Source organism: Hippocampus comes, unplaced genomic scaffold, assembly GCF_001891065.2.
Source record: "Hippocampus comes isolate QL1 unplaced genomic scaffold, H_comes_QL1_v1.1 scaffold30, whole genome shotgun sequence".
Classification (NCBI taxonomy): domain Eukaryota; kingdom Metazoa; phylum Chordata; class Actinopteri; order Syngnathiformes; family Syngnathidae; genus Hippocampus; species Hippocampus comes.
In genome coordinates, this window is record NW_017805705.1 from 595,706 (window position 1) to 621,740 (window position 26,035).

The 26,035-nt window shown below is 43.8% G+C and overlaps 1 protein-coding gene across 7 annotated transcripts in view; it reads left to right on the forward strand.

Moving 5' to 3' along the window:
- The window catches only part of ptpn13 (protein tyrosine phosphatase non-receptor type 13), a 42,352-nt gene that overhangs the window by 10,723 nt on the left and 5,594 nt on the right, over positions 1-26,035 (forward strand). For 3 of the 7 annotated variants that reach the window (XM_019882843.1, XM_019882844.1, XM_019882842.1), the window contains 31 exons: positions 3,050-3,216; positions 4,372-4,437; positions 4,525-4,710; positions 5,339-5,426; positions 6,670-7,302; positions 12,339-12,431; positions 12,593-12,692; positions 14,882-15,098; positions 15,871-15,945; positions 16,021-16,189; positions 16,286-16,421; positions 16,503-16,641; positions 17,006-17,161; positions 17,425-17,607; positions 17,754-17,916; positions 18,003-18,375; positions 18,723-18,802; positions 18,882-18,935; positions 19,162-19,251; positions 19,433-19,540; positions 19,629-19,760; positions 19,927-20,360; positions 21,100-21,231; positions 22,486-22,579; positions 22,871-22,956; positions 23,067-23,241; positions 23,462-23,676; positions 23,752-23,850; positions 24,088-24,545; positions 24,892-25,024; positions 25,716-25,871. In XM_019882843.1, the coding sequence (XP_019738402.1) occupies positions 3,050-3,216; positions 4,372-4,437; positions 4,525-4,710; positions 5,339-5,426; positions 6,670-7,302; positions 12,339-12,431; positions 12,593-12,692; positions 14,882-15,098; positions 15,871-15,945; positions 16,021-16,189; positions 16,286-16,421; positions 16,503-16,641; positions 17,006-17,161; positions 17,425-17,607; positions 17,754-17,916; positions 18,003-18,375; positions 18,723-18,802; positions 18,882-18,935; positions 19,162-19,251; positions 19,433-19,540; positions 19,629-19,760; positions 19,927-20,360; positions 21,100-21,231; positions 22,486-22,579; positions 22,871-22,956; positions 23,067-23,241; positions 23,462-23,676; positions 23,752-23,850; positions 24,088-24,545; positions 24,892-25,024; positions 25,716-25,871 (5,390 nt within the window). The remainder of the gene's footprint in view (positions 1-3,049; positions 3,217-4,371; positions 4,438-4,524; positions 4,711-5,338; positions 5,427-6,669; positions 7,303-12,338; positions 12,432-12,592; positions 12,693-14,881; positions 15,099-15,870; positions 15,946-16,020; positions 16,190-16,285; positions 16,422-16,502; positions 16,642-17,005; positions 17,162-17,424; positions 17,608-17,753; positions 17,917-18,002; positions 18,376-18,722; positions 18,803-18,881; positions 18,936-19,161; positions 19,252-19,432; positions 19,541-19,628; positions 19,761-19,926; positions 20,361-21,099; positions 21,232-22,485; positions 22,580-22,870; positions 22,957-23,066; positions 23,242-23,461; positions 23,677-23,751; positions 23,851-24,087; positions 24,546-24,891; positions 25,025-25,715; positions 25,872-26,035) is intronic. The other 4 variants (XM_019882846.1, XM_019882845.1, XM_019882848.1 and 1 more) reach the window with 4 other exon arrangements.

Genomic DNA, 26,035 nt, shown 5'->3' on the forward strand with positions numbered 1-26,035 from the left:
GCGTGTTTCGTTTCATGATGTCGTCTCAGATTACACTATTTCAATCGCGCCACACTTTCTCCACACAGAAGACACACAGGTTTTCCAGCTACGTCCATGAACATGTTCTTCGACTCTCACCTTGTTTGAAACCCCCGGTTCTCAGTGCCCACCTTCCGTTTTGCCATTTTTGATGGGTATCTGAAAGCTAATGTCACTGTTATGGGAACGACTGCTCGACGAATAAATATTTAAATAAAGCGGCCGACTGCTTGGCGTGTCACCGTTGCATTGTGGGAAATGTAGTTTTGGTGCGTGTAAAAGATCTGCCGGCTCTCGGCTTGCTGCGGTCCGCGGGCCGGTTCTAATAATAAATCAATATCATCCCAGGGGCCACTGAAAACATTCTCGCGGGCCGGATTTGGCCCGCGGGCCGGCACTTTGACATATGTGACGTAGAGTATCTTGAGATGGGTTTTTTCTTCCTACAATGATATTAAATCATTTCTAATGACTGGAGTGTACTGAGCAGCCAGTTCGCGTCCTGATTCTATAGTTTTCTCTTTCTTCAATTTACTCTTGGGGTGGAGTAAACTGTCTGACTGGAGAAATTTTGCGTGGCTCCTAACAAAAAATCTGAGTCTGTTAAATACATCATCATAGTAATATTACGTGTATTTCAGTAATTCCGATCAAAAACCGAAATGCAAATGCTGTTCTACCTTGACTTAATAATAACAAACCTTCATGATCCCTTTTTGGATTGTACTGGTGAAGTAAATGAACTTTTGTATTCCCGGTATATTCTTATTTATTTGAGATTCACCCGTGTAAGAACAAACATGTATCAAATTGTTTACATCATATATAGTCATAAATTTACTAAGAGACAAATAAAAAATAAAAAAAATAGCCCCTGGTAGAAAAACGGTTGTACTCGACAGGCCTGGAGGGAAACACTGACTGAAGAGAAATTTTGAGTCTGTAGACGGCGCAGGATGTGAGTCAGCGAACACCACATGGCTGTCCTCTCTCTTCTTGATGTTGTTGAAAAGAAAAATACTTGAGGGTGGTTCTGTCCCGCTTCACATGAAACTCCGCTGCACCTGATTATGTTGGCACACTAGCCCTGGCTTTGATGACTTTGCAAAGTTTCAGTTTCGTCTCCGTCTGCCCTAACCGGCCTGACTTTCCCTCCATGTGCTCAGTACGGGACGGGACTCAGCTGGCTGCTTTTCGCTGAGTATCGCGGAGTTTTTGCTCGCCTTATCAGCGAGGCCTTTTTTTTAAAATGCTGAGGTGGTGTTTTTATGTCAGGAGGACCGCGCTCACATTTTAGACTTCCGTGATAAGGATGTGGTAGTTTTAAGAATCACGCTGCCCTTTCAGGATACAATTTGAAATCCTATTTTTATCAGTGTCATTAATGTAAACTGGTCCTGACAGATTTATAAAAATGCTTAGCTGTCATTCAAGTGTAAATAGAAGTTAATCAGTGTAATGTTTAATTGTTTAAAAAAAAAAAAAATAACAGATGTCCGGGGATTTCATGTTTGAAACGTTCCCTGAGAATGAACATTCAATTAACGCAATGAAATTCCGGTGCAGGGCTCATTTAAGGAGCGTCCCACAATTTCCCCGTGAAGGGCAGATGCACCACATACAGTATATTGACGTCACGACATTGTGTACCTAATATTGTGGCTGCTGCGTGTGGTTAAACACAACGCGCTGATTGCTCAATTTTACTGCCATTCGACCGAAACTGAGGCTCACCCAAGTGTATAAGTACCGTACATGTACGCTGACTTGGATGCTTTAATAATAGCTCTTCAGTCTTCACCACTCACGGTTATCAACAAGCGCATGTCATATCGAGACATCATAACTCAAACCTTATCGCCCCTTGAACAAAACAACATACGATACCATATTCAAATGCCTAATGACCTTGTATTGTGGAGGTAAATAATTGCGGGTTGGTTTCCGCTTCTGCATGACTCACCTGTGCGTTCTCTGACGTGACAGTTGCTTCATGCGTCTTTCAGATACTATGAATAGTCTGATCGAACAATGAGCGCCATTTCTCTTGCCCTCTGTGCAAATCACCGCATTGTAGTTGGTGACAGTGTTTATACAAGACCGGTTTTCTCGTTAGAGTTGACCATTGTCTGTTCTTTGAAGTGAGTCGACCTCCAATTTGGTCCGCTTTCGACACAAAAATTCCTTCTAAGTTGCCCATTCGTGTGAATGTGTGTGTAAATGCGTCCTTGTGTGTATGTGCCTGGCGAGTGACCGGTGACCAGTCTTGGGTGTACTCTCCCTCTCTTCGTCCTTTGTTTAAAAAATAAAAAAAATAAAAAAAAGATCTAGTTTTAGGTAACATTTCGACAAGGAAAATAGAATAAGAATGTAGAGATAAAGATGAGCGCTAAATATCAATTAACGGATCATCAGGTAGCCTCTTATCACACTGAGCTGAGCAGGAATCTTTTATCCTGCTAAGAAAGGTAGGAGTAGTTTTAAACAGGAAACTTCTATTTACATAACAAATTCCAGCTTTTGGAAAGAAAACGTTACAAGTTCGATCATGTGCTTTATTTTTTTATTCTTTTATTTATTCATTATTATTTTTATTTATTTATTTATTTATTTTACTGCGCCTCTCCCGGGTTTTCGTGTCACTTTGAAGAAAAGAATTTTGCAGCACCGCTCAAACATTCCTTTGTATATTTTTAAAGCACACTCTAACCGTGGCGCTGGCTGCGGCTCGGTCGGAAAAAGTACATTTTTCCCAAAGGCCATTCCTCTGCGGCTCTGTGCTCGCAACAGTTATTTTCTCGCAGCTTGTTTGTTTACTTCCACCATCTTGAATTTCCTCAACAGTCTCATTCAGGCTACAAATGTTTAGATGAAATGTGACAATCTCTGAGCTTTGTTGCGGTGATTCACCTTATCATGCCGTGTTTGTTACAATAGATTGCACTTTACCTAATTTGATGCATTTGGCTTCCTGATCTTATCTTTTGTGGTCAATTGTTTGTTCCCCTTCTCCTCCACCCCTCCTCAGACCCCTCGGCGATGGGCTTCATCATCTCCCCGTGGTCTCTCCTGCTCATGCCCTCAGGCAACATCTCCTTCACAAACGAGTACGTCACTCAGCAGGACCTGAGAGCCTTTACAGCTCCTGAAGTGCTGGAGGGGAGCTCCCTTACATCTGTCGCCGATATAGAAAAGGTACAAAAACATTTCCCCTGCAAGCCATTGGTGTTTAGTATTTCAGCGGTCATGTCAGAAGCCCAAGCAAACACCGTGACTGACTGTTTGGCATGTGTCACCACAGACATATCATATTTCAAAAGTTTGACCACTTTACTGCAAGTTTTTTTTTGTTGTTTTTTGTTGTGCTTCTTTGGGTGAGATTCCTTCAAAGCATTTTCACGTTTAATGACGCATAACACAAGGGGATACATTGCCTCCCTTAAAAGGCCCCACTTGAAGTCTGGGAAGTTCGACAACCACTGGCGAAAATTATGGAATCATCATTCTCAGAAGATGGTTGCTCAGTTGTTCAAATTTGTTCAAATATTTCAGTGATTTTCGCGATTCTCCATTTCACATCTTGATTGTTTTGGGGAAACAGTACAGTCTTACTCCCTTGTGAGGTATGTGTTTCCATGGGCGATACGACACACATCTTTAAAAATTCAAGGGTGAGATCTCTGTGCATTTTCAACAGTTGACTACAATGTTTTTGTTTAGTTTTTTTCCCAAGCCACACCCCCTCTATGAGAATGTTTGCTTCCGGTAGAGGAGCCGAAAGCTTGTATAACTGCATTCCCCGCTCCGGCACGGTCCCGCAGACCTCACCACACTTTTTTGCTGAGTCAGTTTTCCACCACTCGTCCTGTTTCTGCTCGACCCTGGAGGCTTTATTTCAGGGCTTGAAAATCTAAGCCCCACCACCACCCTCATTTTCACTCCATGTAGGCTGGTGATCCAAGTTTTCCTCTCAATGCACCTTTCACTTTGCTGTTTTTATTAAATGTCAACATTTTCAGAAAGTGCGCGTGTGTGCGTCTTTAAATGTGTGCCCCGGCCTTGAAACGTTCTGCTGCATTTCTTGGCCATAGCAAAGTTATTCTTTCTTCCACCAAGACTAACATTGAGGGGAAGTAAATTTTCTTCCAGCGCTGAGTAACAGGAGAAAGAAAGTAGGGGGGGAATGTCCTCCATTTCCGTTTTGAGGATCTTGCCCTTCCAAAATAGCAAGAATTTAACATTTTTACGGCTTTATTTAGACCTCGTGACTTAATCTACCAGTTTCTAGACCTGGACCTCATGTTTGTTTTCCAGTGTTCTTGTTATAATCATACCTGTTCTCTTGCCCAGATGCACATGTACTCTTTGGGGATGACCCTCTACTGGGGAGCAGACTACGAGATACCCCAAAGCCAGGTGGGTTTAATCACAGCTGCTTGACAGCATGTGCTGCTTCCTCCTCTGCATGTAACTTTTCTGACTTGACTTTGTGTCTCCATGCAGCCTATGAAGTTGGGGGAACACCTAAACAGCCTGCTCCTCAACATGTGCGACGATGTCACACTGAGCCGAATGTCGCTGCGCACGGTGCTGGACATCTGCAGCAAACACATTCGAAACTCCACTTGTGACCCTCCGTTTTCGTATGTTAGAAAGCTGGTTCGCTTGGTCCTTGGGAGCCTTTCCCAGGTACGTTCTTTGCCAAATCACTTGGTCCATTTTATTTGCTACAAAGAGGTTGTATAATGTCCTCTACACACTGTTTGGGTATTCATCTCAATATTTTGCTACGGTGACATCCTGCATAATGCTGGGGAGAATTTACTTTCACTATTTGACAGATATTTTTAGCATGTGGCTAACCTGTCTGATTTATTTTCCTTGTTTTGTGGTTGTTGTTGTTGTTTTTTTGTTTTTTTTTTTAACACAGCTGAAAATCAGCACGTGTAACACACATTGTAGTGCAAAACCTGCTCCAGATTTATTGATCTGGACAATCTAGACTCTCTGGTTAACACGACATGCTTGTTTTGGGGATTTAGCGCATGGGAGAACGTGCAAACCGGTAACTACTTTTCCAGACTTATGCCTGAGTTGATTATTTTAACCTTGGAAAAACATTTATGGTTCATTTCAAGTATCCATCCACAATTAGAGGATAAATTGTGGTTGTTTCCAGTCACACGTCTCGTTCTCCTCTTCAAAACACCGGATGGTGTGGAATGTGTACATTGCGGAGAAGCATCATTGTGTCTTTTTTTTTCTAAGTGAATGTTTAAAGAAAAATGACACTTATGTTTTTTTCTTTTTCCCTCAGCTGGATGGTCTGCTAACCGACAGAGAGTCTCTTCCCGAGCGGAGTAAAGAAATCCGGGAGAGGTTGAGGGGGAAAGGCTTACCTTCAGGTAACGTGAATAAAGATGAACAAAAGAGCTGTGTTTGTGCAGAGGCTCTATTATCCTGATGCTGATTCATCTTTCTTGTGATCACCCATTCTCATATTTAGCCCAAATATATGGACAAATCACTTTAACTCATGTTGGTACGCTCTAATAAGGTTAGTTTAGTTGTATCCTGTGTCTATTATGTAATTCTAAACAGAGGCTGGAGTGGAATGAATAAAAATGTTAAATGACGCTTTTGCCAGTTGCGTGCTCATTTTCCACGTGAACCGAGTGCAATTTGTCGAAGTCCGTCCAGGATCGGGCTTCGATTTCGGAAAGTATGACCAAATCCTACCAGTGGTTTTCTGAGAACATGTTTCCAGACCCGTGGAAAAGGGAGAGGGAGCGTGCAAAACATGGCCGCCATCCCGATTATGTAAGCGTGGCATGGCATTGATTAGAGATGCATATTTCGAGGAGCCCCGAAGCTGCTGCTGCTCTGCTCTTTGTGTCCACGTTTAGTTTCTGTGAATGAACAGTGGGCAGCCGCAGGGGAAAGAGTCTTCACTTAGTTCTTAAGTGTCTTCTCGGGCAGCAGCATCCCATTCTTTATCTGAATCGCTGTTCACATGCTGTTGATTGACCTTCACGATGAATTACATTCTGCCTTGGGGCCTTTGTAAGCTTCCTTGTTCTTAGAAAGACCGCACTTTCGAACACTACTTCTCGAAATCGCCCTCTTGTTATCCTGATCAACAATACACATGCGCATCCATGTGAAGACATTCATGAGAATAAATTAAAATGTAGTTATAGACTGCTTACCTTTTGAAGATAGTTGACAGACATGTAACGGAGAGGGAGAAGTGTTATTACCCGAGTTTATTGACACTGTTGTCCTTCACACGCGGACATTAAACAGTCATGAACGGTCTTGAAAGAGTTCTCTGTGCGATTTTGAAGACGTTCACTCACATGCTTCCTTTTTGCCATCATCGGTCCACAAGAAAAAAAACGAAAATGCATGTTGAGGAGTTAATCTTTTGGATGTTTACTGGGTTAAAATCTCTCATTGCTGACCGTTGAACCCTTTTTTGCAGCTGGATTTTTTTTTTCTCTCCCAAAATAAAACATGCTTTCACTATTTTCGACTGTCGAGGTTCCATCCTAACCATTTTTAGCTGCCGTGTTATCTGTGAAATTGTAAGTGTTTTAAGTAGTTGCTTGATTCCGAATTTGAACTTTTCCTTTGATCTCCTTCTAGGAAGGAGTGCAGCCCCCAGGGTGCTGGAGCGCTACCGGGCCAGGACTCAGGAGCAGAGCTCTCTCAACCGGGGCCTCAGTCGCTCCATGGGATCCCTGCCGGTGCACGACATCATGAGGGGGGATGAAGGAGCCGCCCTCCACTACCCTCACTGTGACTATCACCCCAACTCGGAATGTCCTGGCGAAATGTGCCCCACGTTTGTCTCACTCCAGCACCAGCACTCCTACCCCTACCTGCACCCACTTCACCCCCAGCAAAAAGGCCGACCCGTGGAACTGGACCGCAGGTCTTTACCCTTCCACAGCACAGACCCGAGGGCAGCCCAGGCCAGGAAGACCTGGGCGTCCTCCGTGGACTTGGCCTGCATCGACCCGGAGGCCCTTCGTTTCGGAGCTTTGGAGGACGCACGCCGAGGCAGCAACGCGTTAACCATGCAAACTATTGGCAGGATGAAATCGCCGTTTGGCGCATCCATAGAGAGGGACTCTCGCTATTATGAATTTGGTGGGCTAAAGAGCCGGAATGCCCATCACCTCTCGACACCATCAGTCGGCTCGGGCCTGCCCGGTGCCTACGACCGCATCAAGGAGCGGCAGAGGAAGCTGCAGATGCTGCGACAAGCCATGGATGGTGAGTCTATCTTCAGTCCGTCACTACTGAGAATCACGAAGAACTTAGGAATTCAGCAGAGAGATGCTCCAACGCACTCGCAATGGCTGAGTTTACTGCATATTTTTCCAGGTAGTGGAACGGCCGATAGCTAAAGCTCAACAGATGAATAAATAAACGACACGTTACAATAGATTCAGAATTCCTTTGCCCACACCTACAGTATGCCTAGACCCTTTCCAAAATGTAACAGGGATCCTCTGTTTAGTGTTTCCAATGTCAAAGCAATGGCTATAAAACAAAAAAGAAGAGCCCTCAATAAAACAAAACCATCCAGACTCTATATCACTTTCACCAGCCCATAAAGGAAGGCACTGCATGGCAGCACCAATGCGGAGGTGAAAATTACAGCGTAGAGACATCCATCTTTAAGTCCCATGTGTGTGTGTTATTTATTTTTTTTTTCTTGCTAATTTAAGTTGGACTGTTGGACGCAATGTTGAGTTTGTGTGAGTCACTCTCACGGAGCTGTCCAAGTTGCCCCTTCTAATTACAGGCGTGCTTAATTCTAGCCTAACTGCGCTCCGTCATACGTGTAGCGCGTCTTCGCTGCTGTCTCCTTCTGTGCCTTTTATCAACGCTGCATAATGTCATGAATTGCACAGACTGGGGACAATCGTTGCAAGCACAACCCGCTCAGTTGTTGAACCAGGACTGTTGAGGTGATTGATTTTTTTTCCTGCCAACATTTACCAAGAAATTCTTTGTGAAGTTTCTGCCGACCAGCTGGGCTGAGTCACATGTGGACAAAGAGCTCTGCTGCCCATTTGGAGATTTTGTTCTTCTCTCTTTTCATAACAACATGAACGCCCTTCTTTGCTCCTCTTCCTTCTGCTCCTCCCTGTGCTTGAGCAGCTATTTTCGGTGCACTCGAGCCACAGAGCAGCGCCGTCCTTTTCCTCCTCTGCTGTGGCTTTTTCCTCCTCCTCTACCGCGCGTCGCTTGTCCCTTTCTTTCTTCTCCCTCCCCTTACTCCTTTACATAGATTTAATTTGATATTTTGATACTGTAACAATGGCTTTTCGGTAAGTAAACCTCTAGTAATTAAAGGCAACTTCAAATTAAAAGAGGTTTTTGGGGGACTTAAAACAAACTCAGTTCTATCAGAACAAGCTAATTCTCTCAAAATTGTAGCATAAAAAAAGCGCAACCGAACAAGCTAGTTCTCTTATATATCTTATTTCGAAAGTTGTTTTTATTTATGCATTAATTAAACTGTCAATGTACGTCAACAAAAAAGCAGCATTATTTCAGTTCTTCGCTCAATTAGAATCGCTTAATCATGGAAATCAATTCCCATTCCTGCTCAAAATAATCTTTCAGAGCTATTGGACCTTTATTGACCTTGACTGCAAAGGAGGGATTATTCTCAAAGCTGGCCATGTTGTCGGCGCGGATGTATATCACTTAAGATAGACACACTGCTGTCCATTCATGGGTCCACAGAGATGACCCCTTTTCCATTGGCTCAGCACAGCTTGTTGTGGCTATTGGTGCTTTCCTATTGGCCACCAGGTACCAGGCAGTACGCATCTGGTCAGCGAGAGTTCCAAGTGAGAAGAGCCAACACCATCAGGGACCAGAATGAATCGGAATAAGCACCAACAGTAATTAATGTGAAGATACCCTGAAATCTGGCCTTCTTTTTTTTTCTAAGGATGCATCGCTGGCCTGTAAGATTCTTTGCATGCCACCACTCAGTCCTGAAACATATTTCAACAAGGTATCACGTTTGAACATCCCATGCCAGATATGTTATCACCTTGGCAATGCCAAGCTAGCATTGCACCTTGACTGCTGAAGGCTTCACCGTTCCATTTTACAAGAATGGGCGTGGCCATCAGGTGCCCTTCAAAGGCGTTGACTTTTTCTGTAGAATTCATTGGCATGCTCCTCCAGCCCTTTTTACACAACTTCTTCAAGAAAGGATTTATCTGCCTTTCTGTCACATTTACTGCTCGGTATAAACTGCACTGAAACCGATTCACCTCGCCAATATTCAACCTAGGCCGAGGTAGTATCAGAGCTGGGATGAGACCTACTAAATGTTGAACTCCGGAAAGGTGAGAGAGGGCTGTAAAGTTTTACATTCCTCAGTCACTTCTCCTGCCCTTTTGTGTTGAGAGCAGTGTTAATGTTCGATGAGTATTTTGGAGCTGACATCATCGTCTGATTCCGTGGCCACAGTTCTCTGTGTAAAATGCCACACAGATGTTGCAGTATTCCACCTTTGCAGGATCCCGATATTGAGGAGGCTACTGGTCGTCCTCAGTTTATGACGCAGCATTGTTCCTTCGACAAAGGCACAACTCAAATTTGTACACGGAACTTTTGCCATGTGACACTCTCACTGTCCTCCACCAGATCAGGGTTCAACTTACCAAACAGTTTAGTGATAAGCTGAAATAAACTGGATCGCTTTGGCTTTTTCATCCCACCAAACCAAACTAATATGAAAAACGCGTGTATTGGGCCAGCGAAAATATGTCTTCTTCCATCTTGAGTGTGGTGCGAACGGGGCTTCTGCAGGGGATGTGTTCCTTGGCTGCTTCTTCGTTCTCCTCCTCTCACTCCTTTCTCTTGTTTCCTGCAGGAAAGTGATGGCGCAGCAGTGGTCGGTGCTCTCAGGTTTCACCCACATGCACAGTGCATGAAATCGGTCTGTGAACATGCGTGTGGCTCACGGCGGACTAAACCTTGTGTGTGTGCACGTGCGTGTGCATGGGCATGTTGATACCTGGTCCCTTTCATCTCACACTATACCGCTGCACCCACGCGACTCAACCCCAGGTGCTTTTCAATCAGTCGATCCTGTTCCAAGCAAATCTGGAGCTTATAATTGGAGTCATGTGTAGCGGATGAAGGAATTCCAAACGTTATTGGACTTTTCCGGCACTTGGCCGCAGGTCATGTGGCTCAGAGCGGTGGTTGGTCCATTTAAGACCACAATACAGAACAGGGAGCCTTGAGTAAAGGTACAACCCCTCAAATTGTACGAATTGTCTGGCACTTTGGCATGCTGACTCCAAAGGAAGATTAGAGCGTTTTTTTTGCCCTTGTGTGTCTGTCTGAAACAGAGGCTTCAAAGACTCATAAGCTGTGCAAAAAAACAAAACAAAACAAAACAAACATTTGCTATATTTAACCTTGCACTCTGGTTTGAACTGATTAGTTGGCAAGTTGATTATTTTAGGCATCTTGTTTTCCTATTTGCTTATAAACTACTTATTCTTTTTTCTTTTTTCTTTTTTTTTTTGCTATACAGTATTGGGTGCTACCTGGCCATGAAATAAAGTACTTCCATTTGATATGCCTTTAATGAGGGCCCCTCCCCCTATATTAGTCCATTAAATCAAGGTTCCACTTTGTCTAATTAATCCATTTAGTCTGGTCATCTGGGGGATGAAAACTGAGATAGGGAAAAAGTTATAAGAATATGACTTTTGTGTCCTCTCATACTGTTAGCATTCTGTACTAAATTACAACTTAACGCACTGTATCATACTCATTCCTTGCCCTTTCTGCGCACTCATGGGAGGGCACGCTCGCAGAAAAGCACTTCGGAGAACCACATGATTGGTTTTAATGGAAAATCTTGATTTTCCAGCCACAAAAAAAAACCTTGCGGTCTGAGTTACTCTGCTATTTGAGTGGTCAACTGTTAGCGACTGCAATAAGAACAGAAAATTGCCGCTCTACGGTTGTTGACTGAACCCAAAGTCTATCTATGTAACACACTCATGAATCAATCATCGTTTCATTGGCATGACACGTGGGGCTGAGACTAATTTCATTTTACAAATTGGAGCGGCTGATTTTCCGCAGCACTGAAGTACAGAAAATGCTTTTGCTTCGCTTTTACAATAAAATCCAATAGCGCTTTCACAACAGCTGTAGCAGTAACAAAGCGCTTTACAGAACATTTAATATAAGCTTCACAGTAATACAGCCCAGAGTTATTCAGATATTGCCAAAAGAAAACAAAATGTGTTTTTTACGAAGCAGCATCGCAACACAGCCGGAAACTGCGGAAATGAAAACAGCCAGCGGGGGAACATTCTGGTAGTTGTCGTGGGAAGCTAACGTGAAGCTTGCAGTCTGGAAATATTTTCATTTGGAAAGCGGAGTCAGTGGAACAGCGACTTGCACTGTGTGCAAATTGAGCTTTTCACGTGGTGGAAAGGAGAGAGCCGTGTTTAACACTAATTTAATACCACACCTGAGAGTGGTGGTAGTATTACTAGGAGTTGTAATTCTCGGTAGTAGTATGACTATTGTTGGTTGGGGTAATACTAATTGTAGTATTTGACGTGTAGTAGTGGTAACAGAGGTAGTAGTAGTGGTCGTGGTTGGAAGTAGTAACAACGTTGGTCATAGTAGCGCTAGTAGTGGTACTGGTAACAGTAGCAATGGTAGGAATATTAGTAGTGATGGTGGTGGGTTTGGGTTTTTTTTTTTTTTTTTGTAGAAGTGTTGTCAGGGATGACAGTGGCAAACTTGTTCAATGGAAAAGCAATAAAACAGTAAAGATTGGTTGAATTGTTAGTTTTTCACCCTTGCCCGTGAGATTCAAGCATCACTCTTGAGAATAAGTTAAAAAAAAAAAAAACCTGAGGAATGGCATGGGAACGCCATGCATTTAAGCTATGTGAGCCCAGAGTGATACTGAGGAGCAGGACTTTCAAGTTTTCACGAACTCCTCAGAGTTGAGTTTGTTTCACTTGGATATGTACTGTATTTGCACTACACGTTCAGCCGGTGGGGCAAGACATCGCATGACAGGCATGCATGCTGAAGCCCTTCCTCCATTTTGGATGTTTACCAACACGATCATGAGAAACCTCAACTACTATGAGCAGGACATATTGTTTTAACACACCATCCACTCTTGTCGAAAAACAACCCCAGTGTGGTGGGGGTGGGGGGCAGCCAAAGAATAAGCAACCGAGAGTCCCCTCCATAATTCCGGTTAATGCCAGTCATTCTTTCTCCCTCAGAACCCAATCTCACCCACCACCGACACCACAGTGATTACAGTTCCTCCAGTGAAAGCCCCTCGGTTGCCTCCTCTGATCCCGACTACAGGCAAGGTAAACAATCTGGACGGTTGACATCTAAAGGCCCGTGTTGTTTTCAACAGCCGCTACACAAACTGTTGTTTGATCGAATATTGATATAGTTTAGTTGCATGGCGCGTCGAGGTTTACCTGCAGCTTTTTCACGCACATCCTCCCCCCCTTGTCACTCGCAGGGAAGAAAACGCCCGACCCGAGGCGATTCGGCTCTCAGCTGGCGCTCTCCTCAGAACACGACTCCTTGTCCATAACGAGTCACAACACGCAGAGGCACAGGTAAAATGAACCAATGGATGACGTGACATCAGGCAAGCTCTCACTTATGGCTAAGAAGTCTTTGGGAGAATAATGATGGCCCAAAATGTCAAACAGTCAGCAATTCTAGCTCTGTGAGCATTCCAGGAATAACTCCATGTTTGTTTTTCTTTTTCTGTTGCTTTCTTTTTTGAGGGGGTGTCCATAGACTTTGCATGTTGTGTACTGAAAAAAATGCTTTGGTTGCACGAGATTGAAATATGTTTTTTTTTTTTTTTTTTTAACTAATTTCCTCAAAAATATAACAAATGATATGTTATTTTAGCACATTTTACATTGTAGCATGTGCAACTGATGAAGCAAATCCAGTGGAACCAAAGCTTCCAGTGTGGGAATAGTATATGTAAACTGATGAGGTTAGCATGCGTAATGTGATTTTTCAAACCTGAGGCGAAGTACGCTGGTTGATTTTGCGTCTTTAAATAGCACGTCTGAAAGGCAGGTGCCAACCAGCATGCAAAGTGGTGCCAGTGTTGCGCTATCAAAATAAAAGGCAGCGGTGACTACCTTTCCACTTGTGTAACCGCTTTTGATTTGCCAACAAAAATCGTTGCAACAGATCATCTATGAAGCAATGCAGTTTTGGAGTGTCTGGATGATTTAAGAAAGAAGGGGAAAAAGGAGGAGTCATGTCACGTATGACAAAACTCCTTTCAACTCTGCTTCTGCATATGTGTCATATCAGCACATTTGTGACAATTAGTGTCTGCCTGTCCCAGAGCAGTTTTTGCAAAGTCGCATTATAATAACAAATGATCTTGAGACATGCAGTGTTTCAAGAAAAGGAAATATGGACAGTCAACGGCTCATTGTCCCGGGAGTACCAGACAGGAAAGATTAGCAAGAACGGTACAACGTGGGTTTTTTTTTTTTTTTTTTTTTTTTTAATGGACTACCATCACTTTTACAGCATTTGCCAAAGGCAAGAGCAAGTTGGCAGTCGTGAGCATGCAATTTAGCGCCTGCTAATTGGAGTTCTAGTACTGTAAATCAGGCAACGACTGTCATAGAACTGCAAAAGTAAGTTTACTGTGACTCAAGAGTTAAACCTACTACTAATAATAATAATAATAACTTTAACAATATCATGTGCAATTTCTCAGTTTGCTTTCAGAAGCATATTTTCCCTGAAAATGGTCTAAATTGTAGGACATCGCCCTACCTTAAATCAACATGTCCACTGTCATGTGTTAAGGATTTTCCCACCTTTACTACTTACAATCCCTCTGTGGGGGTAGGTCAGTGGCAGATAAGAGTCCACACAAACACGCACGCACACACAGACGTTGCGGTTTTTGCACAGCAGGGTCAGCCCCCATGCTTGGCCAGTGAGGTCATCGGATGCACTGTAGCGTCCACATTGAACAGCTCTCTGTCTCTCTAATCTACTGGTATTACAGAGCCGAGCCGCCTGCTGCTAGCAGGAAAACAATGTTTTGTTACATAGCAGAACACCCTCCTCACAAGTGCTGTAAAAGTACACATACCGAATATTAAGTTGAGTATAAGCATTAATATAGAATGAGGAATTCCTCTGTTTGAGTGCATTGCATTGATATAATGGTAAACAATGCAAAGTACATTTATATCGTGATTTATTGCCGTGTGCAAGCTCAAATGATTTCTCTGATTTCTCTCATCTGCACACTACACTATGAATTTATGACCTCGTGAAATGCAACCAGTGGGGAACAAGCGTACTTGTCAACCACATTCATTTGCACTCTTTGTACCTGGAGTCCCCAGACAGAAAAGATAAGCAACACATAATTTCAAATTATATTTGAAGTTACTTTGTTTGGACGTGTCTCAATTGCTAGCTTGCGTGTAGCGTGTGGCGGCTTTATAGCACGCAGGGCAGACTTATTTTTTGGCTTACCCCAGAGTGTTTAAACATCAGTTGTTTCTCCTTGTTGCGCCAAATACTGTTTTGCTGCAGCTCAGAGGGAGAACTGCGCCAAACATTTTGTGATACCAATCTTTACATAATCTATTTGAACCCATGTTCGTTAGTAAGTAGACGATGAGAAGAACATCTGCAACATACCATACAAATTGGACAGTATACATTTTTGGGCCGTTCGTGTCTAAGATTTGTTGTTGGTATAGTTTCAGTTACGTGAATATTTTCAATCTTCCCCTCTTTGCAGGCAGTATGAAGGAGCAGCTGATGAAGGTTTGGCTGGAGCTGAGCTGCTCCTCCAGAAGCAGGAAGAGGAGGTGCAGCGTCTGCATGCACACTTGGCTAATAGGTTGTCCCAGGGTAACATCTACACCTTGGATGACCCACTGGCTCCTTCGCGCACCTCCATGTTGGACCTCCAGGACCCGCCTTACACTTCCTCGATGCCGCTGCGAAAAGCCAAGGTCCTGGTTTTTATATTTAAGCGTAATTTTGACAACATACAAAGTGCTGACAGGGGCCTAAATCACAGTAACCTCTGCTGATAATCGCATCGATGTGTCATGTTTTGGGTGAAGTCTAACTTAGACCACAAACTCACTCCACTGTCATTTAAGGACAAAATGTGCACATTGTTGGCTGTAAACTGTTACCATGACTTCATGCTTTTCCAAAGGATAAGGATCCGACAGCAATGTTTTATGGCAAGCGCCCACGAGCGATAGCAAGTCACCTTTTTCATTATTTCGTCTCACCGATGTCTCTTGGAGACATGGAAAAAAATCGTGAGGAATTAGTCTGTGTGAGGAAAGCCCGTGTGAGTGGGTGACACCAATATGCTCGTGTACGTGCACTGCTCCATTCATGTGCGCTATGGAAAATTGACAACTCTACATCTGCACAGCTGTAACTTGGAAAGACAAGCTTTGGAGTTGAAACACGGCACTGTTTGATTTCACGTGAATCAGTGCTCAGTAGTAGAGTCTGCAATCGGTCCATACCCCAAAAAGTTCTGTTTTCGGTGCCCATCCCTCTAGTAGTATCCATGAATGCACTGGTGGGTGTGGAAGGGAACCTTAGACTAAACTCTGAGGGACACCGGGAACCAGTGAAGAGATTTCAGGATAGGGGTAAAATTTGCACAACCTCAACAGGACCCTGCTAGCATTGTTCCTCTGACATTTGTTGTATTATTGGCTTACTTTTGTTTCCTATTTTTACTTTTCACCTCAACAGCTATTCCACGGACCAGAGTTTGTGAAGATGGCGAGTGAGCCCAGCGTTGCACTTAATGTTCCTGCTTCCATAATGGTGAGAATGGATCTTTGTGCTGTTGAAACAGACATTTTTATGGCGCAGTGAATAATTCATTCCTTTTTGTCGCAGAAGCGTAAGGGTGAAGAAGTGCAGCGGAAGCTGAGCGTGGTGCTGCTGAGCGGCCAGAAGCTGGAGTTGAGCTGTGACGTCAAGGCCTCGGGTAAAGACGCGCTGGATATGGTGATCGCCCACGTTGGCCTGGTCGAACGCCATCTCTTTGGCCTAGCTTACCTCACAGGTAGTATACTCATTGATGCGTACACGGTGTACATCGCCGGGGGAAAAAATGCATCCATTTTCCTACCTTTGCTGAAATCTCATTCACTCCGCGCAGAAAACGAGTTTTTCTTCATTAATCCTGATGTCAAGCTGTCCAAAGTGGCGCCTGAGACTTGGAAGAAGAAATCTGACGTGCCTTTTAACCTTTTCTTACGCATCAAATTTTTCATTGATGACGTCAACCTAATTCAGTGAGTGTTGATGAAACTCGGCTTCTTTTTTTTGGCACAACTGTGTAATCATGGGATTTGTTTCCTTTCCTCGGACAACAGACATGCTATGACCAAACATCAGTACTATTTACAGCTGAGGAAGGACATCCTGGACGAGAGGATGCGCTGCGACATGGAAAATGCCATCTTTTTGGCCTCCATAGGACTTCAAGCAGAGTATGGTGACTACCAACCTGAGGTATTCAATAACATACATCACAATTTTTTAGGTTTAAGCTAGGACCAAAACAAGTTAAGGTAGGAGTAAGAGTTAATTTTGGGTTAGCGCTTAAGTCAAAAGCCCATAGAGGTAGGACCAAATGGTTGGGGTTAGGGCAGGACCACAAGGAATTCGGACTAAAGTTTAGCTTAGGGTTAGGATCCAAATTATTGGGTATGGTTTGGACCAAAAAGGGTTCAGGGCATCCATGATTCTTGCTAAAAGCTGAGCCAAAATGTCAAATTGTCACATCCAATAGCTAGTGACGTTGATATGTTGCAAGCAATTTCACGTTACGTTACAAATTTTAAACTCAACATTGTAAATGTGTCTGTTTGGGCAGCAACTCCACGGGAAGACGTATTTCAGAGCTGAGCACTACCTGCCTGTGTCAGTCTTGGATAAGATAGACCAGACGACCATCAAGGAGGAGCTTCCAAAACTTCACAGGAACTACTATGGAGCGTCTGAGTCGGAGGCCGAGTTTGAGTTTCTCAAGGTCAGTCAAAAATGCAAAACTCGATGTAGTGGAAGCCTAAAGGCCGACCGCCGGTTGACCTCTGAATTGTTTCCGTATGAAATAATGGATCTTTATAAGTCGTTCTAACACACATTTTACATTCGTGCAAATAAGCTATCCATTGCAATAGTAATGCATTAAAATGCTCTTAAATCCTTGCCCATTATTCAGTACCGTATTTAGTGGGAATTCAGCGATAGGTATGTTAATACAGCACTAAGTTGATTTTTATGTTTCCAAAGGTAAGCCAGAGGCTGACCGAGTACGGGGTCCATTTCCACCGTGTGCTCCCTGAGAAGAGGTCCCAGACTGGCATCATGCTGGGCGTCTACTCCAAAGGGGTTCTCATCTTTGAGGTCCTTAATGGAAATCGAACCCCGGTGCTAAAGTTCCCCTGGAGGGAGACAAAGAAGATTTCATTCACAGTGAGGACATTTTGTTTATCAATGTAACCCAAATCAGTCTGCTCGTACTCCTTTTGGTTCTAACCCTCGGCTAACTTTTTGGGTCCAGACCGTAACTTGATCCAGCTGGTACTAATCTAACGCTAACCCTTTTGCTCATTCTACAGAAAAAGAAGATTTGCCTTCAAAACACATCGGATGGAATCAAGCATGTTTTCCAGACAGACAACAGCAGTACATGTCAGTATCTGCTACAGCTCTGCTCTGACCATCACAAGTTTCACCAGCAAATGAGGGCTCTCCAAAGCAACCAGGAGCTCCAGGAACTCGGTAGAAAGAAGATGGTCTTTTGCCTTGACCTGCTTTTTAAATCAACCAACATTATATCTTCATTCTGTAATTTCTATTATTTCTAGTGAACAGCCCCCTGACTAGTTTGCAATATAACACGGATCGTCAGGGCGCGGTAAGCCGAACGTTGAGCTCAGACAGCCTGGCCCCCGCCCTTTCCACGCGCTCCAACCCAGAGCACCTGAAGAGGATCTCCTACTCGGAAGCAGCACTCAACAAGGCTCTAGCTGGCTCCGTTCTGGCTCAGGACCAGATGAACTTTCCAGGGTTCCATTCAGTGAAGGTGCAACCTAATCCCCGGGCCATGAGCCGCTCTCTTCACAATCTTGGGCAGACACCGGAGGCCTTCCAGCACAGCGCAGCAGAACCGTATAGCAGTGGTTTGGCACAGACACAACCCAGTTCCGACACGGACTCGTTCTCGCACCAGAACAACACGTGAGTTTGAGTGAAGCTGATTTGTTTCATGGCGACACTGCAGCAGGACTAACAAGGACCTGACAACATCAAGATTAGTTAAAAAAGTAACCAAACTATTTTAACAATTCCCCCCAAGATTGACGCCCATGCCTATGCTCGATATCCTGCTAATCAGTCCTTTAATGTGGGGGGGAAATCTGTATAAATTTTTTAAGATGCCATTGTGTAATGTCTACGAATGTTGCAAAATGCATAATATTCAACATAGTTATAGTTGGTCCCAGTCTGATTATTTCTTCTCGATTCACTATTGTGACCCCAAGTGGAAGAAAAGACTTATTCCAATTTTACATCTCTCAAAACAGTCCCGCCTGGAGCCACTTTGAGTCCAAAAGAGAATCAGACTCCTCTTCCATAGAGGATGCAGGCCAGGCTTATGTAATGGGTAAGTGACCGTGCAGGCTTTGCAAAGTGGCTTTTCAAGGGCAGTCTAAAAGGTTCATCACTTTTCTGCCTTCTTTTAGGGGTCAGCATGCACAGCTCCTCTGGACTATCCTCCACTCCAACCTCTGCTAATGGTATGTTTTATTTCTGTCTCCATACAAAGGCTGCTTTTCACTTATTGCCGTGTATTAGAACTGTGTCGCTTACCAAAACGGCAGCTTCGAAACAGTCCTTCACACGACTTCTGTAGACTTCTGGTCGCCACTTAAATGTTGTCTGCATCAGGGTTTATCTTCTGGGGCATATAGCATGCTTTGTATTCTCGTAAACACAAACACATATTTTGTTTTACTTTGATAGATTCCCTCAAGAAAAAAATGAACGCTTTGCCATCTCCAGAGAGACAAATCACATCTGTAAGCCTGAAGAAAGATGTGAAATATGGCCTGGGTAAAGCCTTTTTTTTGTTGTTTTTTTTCCACCCATATGCATTTTAGGAGGTCATTGATGTGGTGTCGTGTTACATTTGTGGCCAGCGACTGGCTGACAACCAGTCCAGGGTGTAGTCTGCCTTTCGCCTGAAGTATAGAAAATAGATGGATGGATTATATGTGTGTGTGTTTTTGTGCAGGGTTCCAGGTGGTGGGTGAGGAGAACTCCGGTCGTACTGAAATGGGCACTCTCATCAGCTCTGTCACACCCGGGGGTCCCGCTGATGTTAATGGTTATCTCAAACCCGGTAGACCCACCTCTCTTTCTCTCCCTCCTAAAATTTCTACACTTGCGGGGAAAGTTTCATCACACTTGTTGCATACGTGTTGTCGCAGGAGATCGCCTGATTGCTGTCAACGACCTGAACCTGGAAGGTCTCTCTCACGCCGACACCATTCAAGTGCTCCAAAATGCTCCGGATGATGTCACGCTGGTGGTTTTGCAGCCTGCAGAGAGACTGTACAAAGGTAACATTTCAGTTGTGATGCAGCCAAAGCTCATTATGAATAATAAATAATTAGACAACGAACGGCTGGTATTCAAAAGGCTTCCATTCCATTTTGGTTTTAACCAGGGGTGGGCAATTTATTTTTGTCCTGTAATTTAACTGTTCTTTTTTTCTTATTTATTTAGAGTCTTCACCTGGCTTGTCCCCAACCAAGACCAAATCTACTCTGGTAGCACTCAAGTCTGCTCAGCCCGAACTGCACTCTCCTTCAACTGATCACCCAGCAATAGTGCGATCCAGCCCTCCGGCCCCCCATCATCCGCCTTCACCCACCTTCCAAGCCCGGTTCAGTTCTCCACCCTCTCAAGACATGATGAGCACCATTCCAATCATCATCCTGCCCACTTCAGGACAAGTCCAGCAGTGCTTGGAAAGGGCAACCACCACGCTGGAATCCCAAAATTCGTCCTTGGATCCCCTGCCACCAGCATTGCCTCCCAAAACCCGGAAGACAAAACTCTTAGAAGCTCCGAAACTTTCGGAGTATTCCGACGGTGGGGATTCTGACGTGGATGAGGAAAGTCACTCCAAAAGTCCGGAGAAACTAATGGTCCATCAGGTACTTTCCATTTTGTTGACTGGCGCCATATACGGATGGGCATGATAATCGATTGATTGATAATTCACACCTGATTAATCACGTTTTAGAAGAGGGGCTGGTGATTGACTCTACAAATTTGCATATTCAAAGAAGTACAACATGACCAAAGGTGTAATACAGTACATTTGTAATTTCATACGCAACTGCAGCTAACAAGCAAAGCATGGGGAGACGATGAGACGAGAGACTGAAATACACGAAAAAATAAATAAACAATAATCAACTAAACATGGGTAACTGGGGCGTGCTACGCACCTCGTTGCAACACAATTATGCGTATGATGTAATAATGTGTTTTTTTGATTCGCTCTTATGCAAAATTTTCCCGAAGACCAGCCCGAACTTGACGACCTTTCACGACACTCTGGTCTCTTATTCACAAAAAGAGGGGTTAAAGAGCATTCTGAGATTTTCCCATATCTTCAAATAAAAGGATCGACAACACACCTTCCAAAATCTTGCTCTGGCTGCCCTCACTAATTAGATTTTGTTTATAACCAGTGCCTCTCATTGCATTTCAAATGACAATGCGAAGCTGTTTTGTTACAAAGTGCATGTAATCCTCCTCCTCCACCATGACTGCCGCCTCTTTCTCTCTCTCTCTCTCTCTCTCTCTCTCTCTCTCTCTCTTCCTCTGCATGTCCCGGCTTGCGCTCATTCACCGTCATGCCTTCTCTTCTTCTTCTTGTGTTTGCAGGACTACCGCCGAGAACATTTAAATGGTAATGCCTCAGGTGTCAGTAGCCTCCGGCCTGGAGAGTTATTTGACATTGAGCTGTCGAAAAAAGACAGCAGCCTGGGCATAAGTGTCACGGTACTGTTCGGCAAGGTTTTCACAATCTCTTTCTTAAGCCCCTGTTTTCCCTCCCCCTGCATCCCTCACCACTGGTAATTGATGGTGTTCTTTGCCGGGTTCGTCTTGCTTCCCTTTAAGTGTATCTTGTCCATTCTGGAAGCGGCTTTTGGCAAACTGGACTGTCACTCACCCTGCATGCTTCATTCATTTATTTTGAACTAACACATTTTTTTAGTGCACCAATTTTAACCAGTTTTTTTTTCCACTGGAAAAATAAGACTTTTAATCAAGGTTGTGTCAATGTTTAGTATTTAAATTATTGGCCAAGACTCACTTATGTGTGTAACACATTGATTGACTTACAGTTCTGTTTTTGTATCTGCAATGCTGTATGTCAATGAAATACACTTCAAACTACTAAACCACACAACACAAAATCGTCGCGGAATAGAAATGATGAACTTTATCAGTGGTGATTTTGATTCATTTTGTAGCACCATAGACCAGATTTTACGGTACACTATAACCAATGATTGACTATTGTGAACAAACAATGAATCCCCAAATTTGATTGACTTTATAAATGTACCAAATATGTACACGGCATATCCTCAAATAGTGTCCTCCGCTCGACTGTGCGTCATGTCTTAACTGATCACCGGGTTGAGTAAACAATGTCCTCCTCTCAAATGAAGGTTTCCTTTTGTCACTCAGTTAAATATAACTTGTGGTACGTCAAGCTAGCTGTAATTATATTTACTACAAGCTAACAAGCAGTGCAGTGCAGTGCACCACACATTGATTTAGTTCAAATTTCATCATAGCACCAGGACTGTGCACCAGTGAACTCTACTGGAGATCAAGTAAAGTGCAACACGCAAAGTTGTGTGGAAGCACAACTTTGCGTGTCTTTTTTTTTTTTTTTTTTTTTTTTTTTGCCCACAATGCACAAAGGCTAAAAGTCTTTGTGGAAAAAAATGTTTTTTCATTGTTTAGAAAAATGTACCTCAGAATAACTTTGTTGAAAAGAAATAAATCCGCTAAAATGTCGAAAAACAATCTGGTAAATGGCATGGTCTTGCAGCCGTGCAGCAAGTTTTTTTTCATTGTTTGATTGACAAATTAATCCACTTTTGATTAATTCATCTTGCATGCCCAATCCGTAATATAATCTGGTGATATCATTATAATACTAAAATTCCACACACCCATCAATCCCCCCAAACAAAAATATCACAACGTCTCAATTGAACTTAGTCGTAACTATGCTGTCATTTCATTCTATAGGGGGGAGTGAACACGACTATTCAGCATGGTGGCATCTATGTGAAGGCCATCCTTCCGAAAGGAGCTGCAGAGCTTGATGGAAGGATACATAAAGGTATATGCAGATGTTGAAAGATGTCGAGAGGTTCAGCGGTTGAATTTCAACTAACCTACAATATGTGACGTTGCACGTACTCCCCGGCCGTGCATGAGTTTTCTCCTCCCAAATTCCCCAAACTTGCATGCAAGGTCTATCGAAGACTTTTAATGTCCTTAGTCGTGAATAATTGTTTATATGTGCCTTGGAATTGGCTGGCGACCAGTCTGGGGTGTACCCTGCCTCTTGCATGGATAGAAGGTGCTCTGGCATATTTGTAAACACCCTCATTTTTGGTGGCGTTCTCAGGGGACCGTGTGGTGGCCGTCAATGGAAAGTCACTCGAAGGCGCCTCTCACCAGCAGGCTGTCGACGCTCTCAGAGACACTGGTCAGGTGAGTGACCCAACCGGTTGACATTCAGCTGGCTGGTAACTACAAGCGCTCTCCTCCGTTTTAATTTACTCCTTGGAATGAAGGGTCTATATTTCTCTGCATCTTATCAGACGGTTAATTTGTTGCTCGAGAGAGGTCACCCACCCACGGAAAAGATCCACGCACCCGTCACTCCTCAATGCACACCGCAGCACTCCGGCAACAGCAGCCTCCGGGAGCCGGTCAAGAGTAAGGCAACGGCACGGCAGCGCAAAGATGAGCCAGAGTACAACTTTTTAACGCCAGGTAAGGCAGCAACATTGCCCACAATGAGAATAGAATAGGATCCAAAAGGATACAATGGTGCCTTAAGGTTAAATATGGACTAACTCTTTGTTTGGATTTGAACAATTCTTAATTCTATTGATCCGTATTAAAAAAAAAAAATCTTACCATATAAACAGGGCAATGAATCCAATGGCCCTAAAAGAGTAACTTTTTTTTTTTTTAAATATTGCTCTACCAGACAATGTATTTGAGGTGCGCCTGGTGAAGAACGCCTCAGGACTGGGCTTCAGCTTCAGTCGGGAGGAGTACATCCCGGACGAGGCTCCGGGCTCGAGTATGGTGCGCGTGAAAAAACTGTTCCCCGGTCAGCCGGCTGCCGAGAGCGGCCGCATCAACGTTGGTGATGTCATCATGCGCGTCAATAAAACACCCCTCAAAGGACTCTCACAGCATGTATGAAGACTTTTCTTCTTTGATGGTCACTCAAACAGGAAAAAAAGAACAGCAGTGTGTATGCTTTGTGTTTAGGAGGTAATTTCAGCCTTGCGAGGAACGGGACAAGAAGTGACATTGCGCCTCTGTAGACCGGAACGAGGCGTTCTTCCAGAGATGGACGCTTCAGCTTTGGTGAGAATAACCAACAAGTGTTACTGTTCGGAATAGGGATATAACATGATCCAAAGTCATGATACGATATTTTTACGATATGAACCTCATGATATGTGGAGGTTGGCAAAATGAAAAAGGTCATGATAGTGTATAAAATAAAATTGTTTTATTGCCACACTACTCAGATCTGATTTTGATCATCCTGCCAAATAACTAACAAACTGCAATTCAAAGACCATTTGTGTTTCTTCCTAGACACCCAACCCATCACCCCGTAAAGAGCCACTCACTTCAACCAAGTCTGATCTCCCAAGGACCGAATCTGCCACTCCACCGAATGACAAGAGGCATCAAAGCAGCGTGGAAGAAGCCCTGGAGAGACTGCGAATCAAATCCAGTGATAGCGCCGAGGACTTCCAGGAGACTCTGCGTCTGAAGAACTCCGACAGTGTGGAGGTCATCTTGGACAGGCTGCAAGTCAAGAGCCCCGGCCGACGCAACAGCTACAGCGACAGCACGGACGGCGATGAGGAGGTCGAGGAAACGTTCAGCCCGAGTGCCCTGGAGCACAGCGGGCAGTCGTGGGACCTCAGCGTCTACCAGAACCTGAGCGACAACAGCCTGGGACTCGGATCCTTCAGCAGCAGCCACCAGCTGGACGACAGCATCTACTCGCCGCAAATGGCCATGACCAGACTGGAACAAAGCAAGAGGTAACCACTTGAACGAGTAATACAGGGGGTCCTCATTAGACAATGGCCCCATCAGACGACATTTCCAAGTTACGAATGGTACGTGGGGGGGGGGGCTCTGTTAAATTATTTTACCTATATTTTATTAATTTTTTTATTTAACATGAAAAGTTGAAATGATAAACCGACACATTTGTTTGCATTATTTACTTACATGACTTAGTGAATTGACACTTGTTTGGTAGAATTTTGCTATAGTCAATGCTTAAAAGATGTATTTAGTAAGTAAACAAATTATGTTTTTGGGGCATTCAACATTGGCGATGGCATCTGTAAGACTTGATCCAAACGTTTTGTGTTTGGACAGGAATCAAGAGCCCTCCCTACAAGTGGCATCCTCCCATTCAGCTCCGAGTCCAGATCCCCTTCCTCCCCCTCTGCGCATGCCTTTAAACCACGCTGTGCCCACAAATGGTACAGAGATGGATGAACTTGTCCCGGTAAGGCCCATGAAAAAACAAACAAACAAACAAAAAAAAAAACAAAACATTAGACAGTTCTAGGAATGCTTACACACGAGTGACCTTTGTTAACTATTGTGAAATAAAACTAAAACAAAGTAAAAATACTCAGGCTTTCAAGATGCTTGAAAGGTGACATATGCATTATATTTTTCCTTCTAATCCTTTCATTCAAAACCACCTTCCAGTTGTCTTAATTACATGCCTGTGACCTGCTTTTGTCAAAATACCCTCCGGAAAAAGTAAAACTCAATGTAGCTTTGGCTCTGATGTAGTGTTTGACCCCTCCACTCTCAGATTGCAAATGAATGGCTAATTTAACCATACGTAGGCCAGACACGGGCCATCACTTTAAAGTGATTGTGAAACTTTTCCCAGCCTAGTTGATCTTGTCTTGGAATGACAGAAGCTTGACGTGGGGGTTCGGGGGGTGGGGGGGGGTCTATTCGCCCCTCTTGTTATGTCACAGTGGGGCGAAAGTGCTGAGCGGCTTGCTCATAAATAAGCAGATAACTTTGGTAAGATTCACCTGGTTGTTTCATTTCGCCTTAATAATTAAATATATAAAAATAAAGGGGAGCATGTAGGCACTGTCACCTCATGTCATTTTGTAGATTTTTTCCGTTGTGCTTTAAGGTTTCGTCTGTTGGCCGTTTGTCTGTGTTGATAGGTAGTGGAGCTGAAGGTCTCACTAATGAAGTCTGAAAAGGGCAGCCTTGGCTTTACACTGACCAAAGGCCGCGATCACGGTTGTTACATCCATGACATTGTTCAGGATCCCGCCAAAAGCGACGGACGGCTCAGGCCCGGGGACAGAATGCTCAAGGTTTACCATCAGTCATCAGTCAATTTTGCTTCATTTTATTTGTTTGTTGATTTTTTGCTTCATGTTGCGAGCCAAATTTTGACAAAGAACAGAGCTTTTTTTTCTGAAAAGAAGCGAATGATACCCGTTCTGCCCTCCCTGAACATGCCATGTGCGGTTTAACA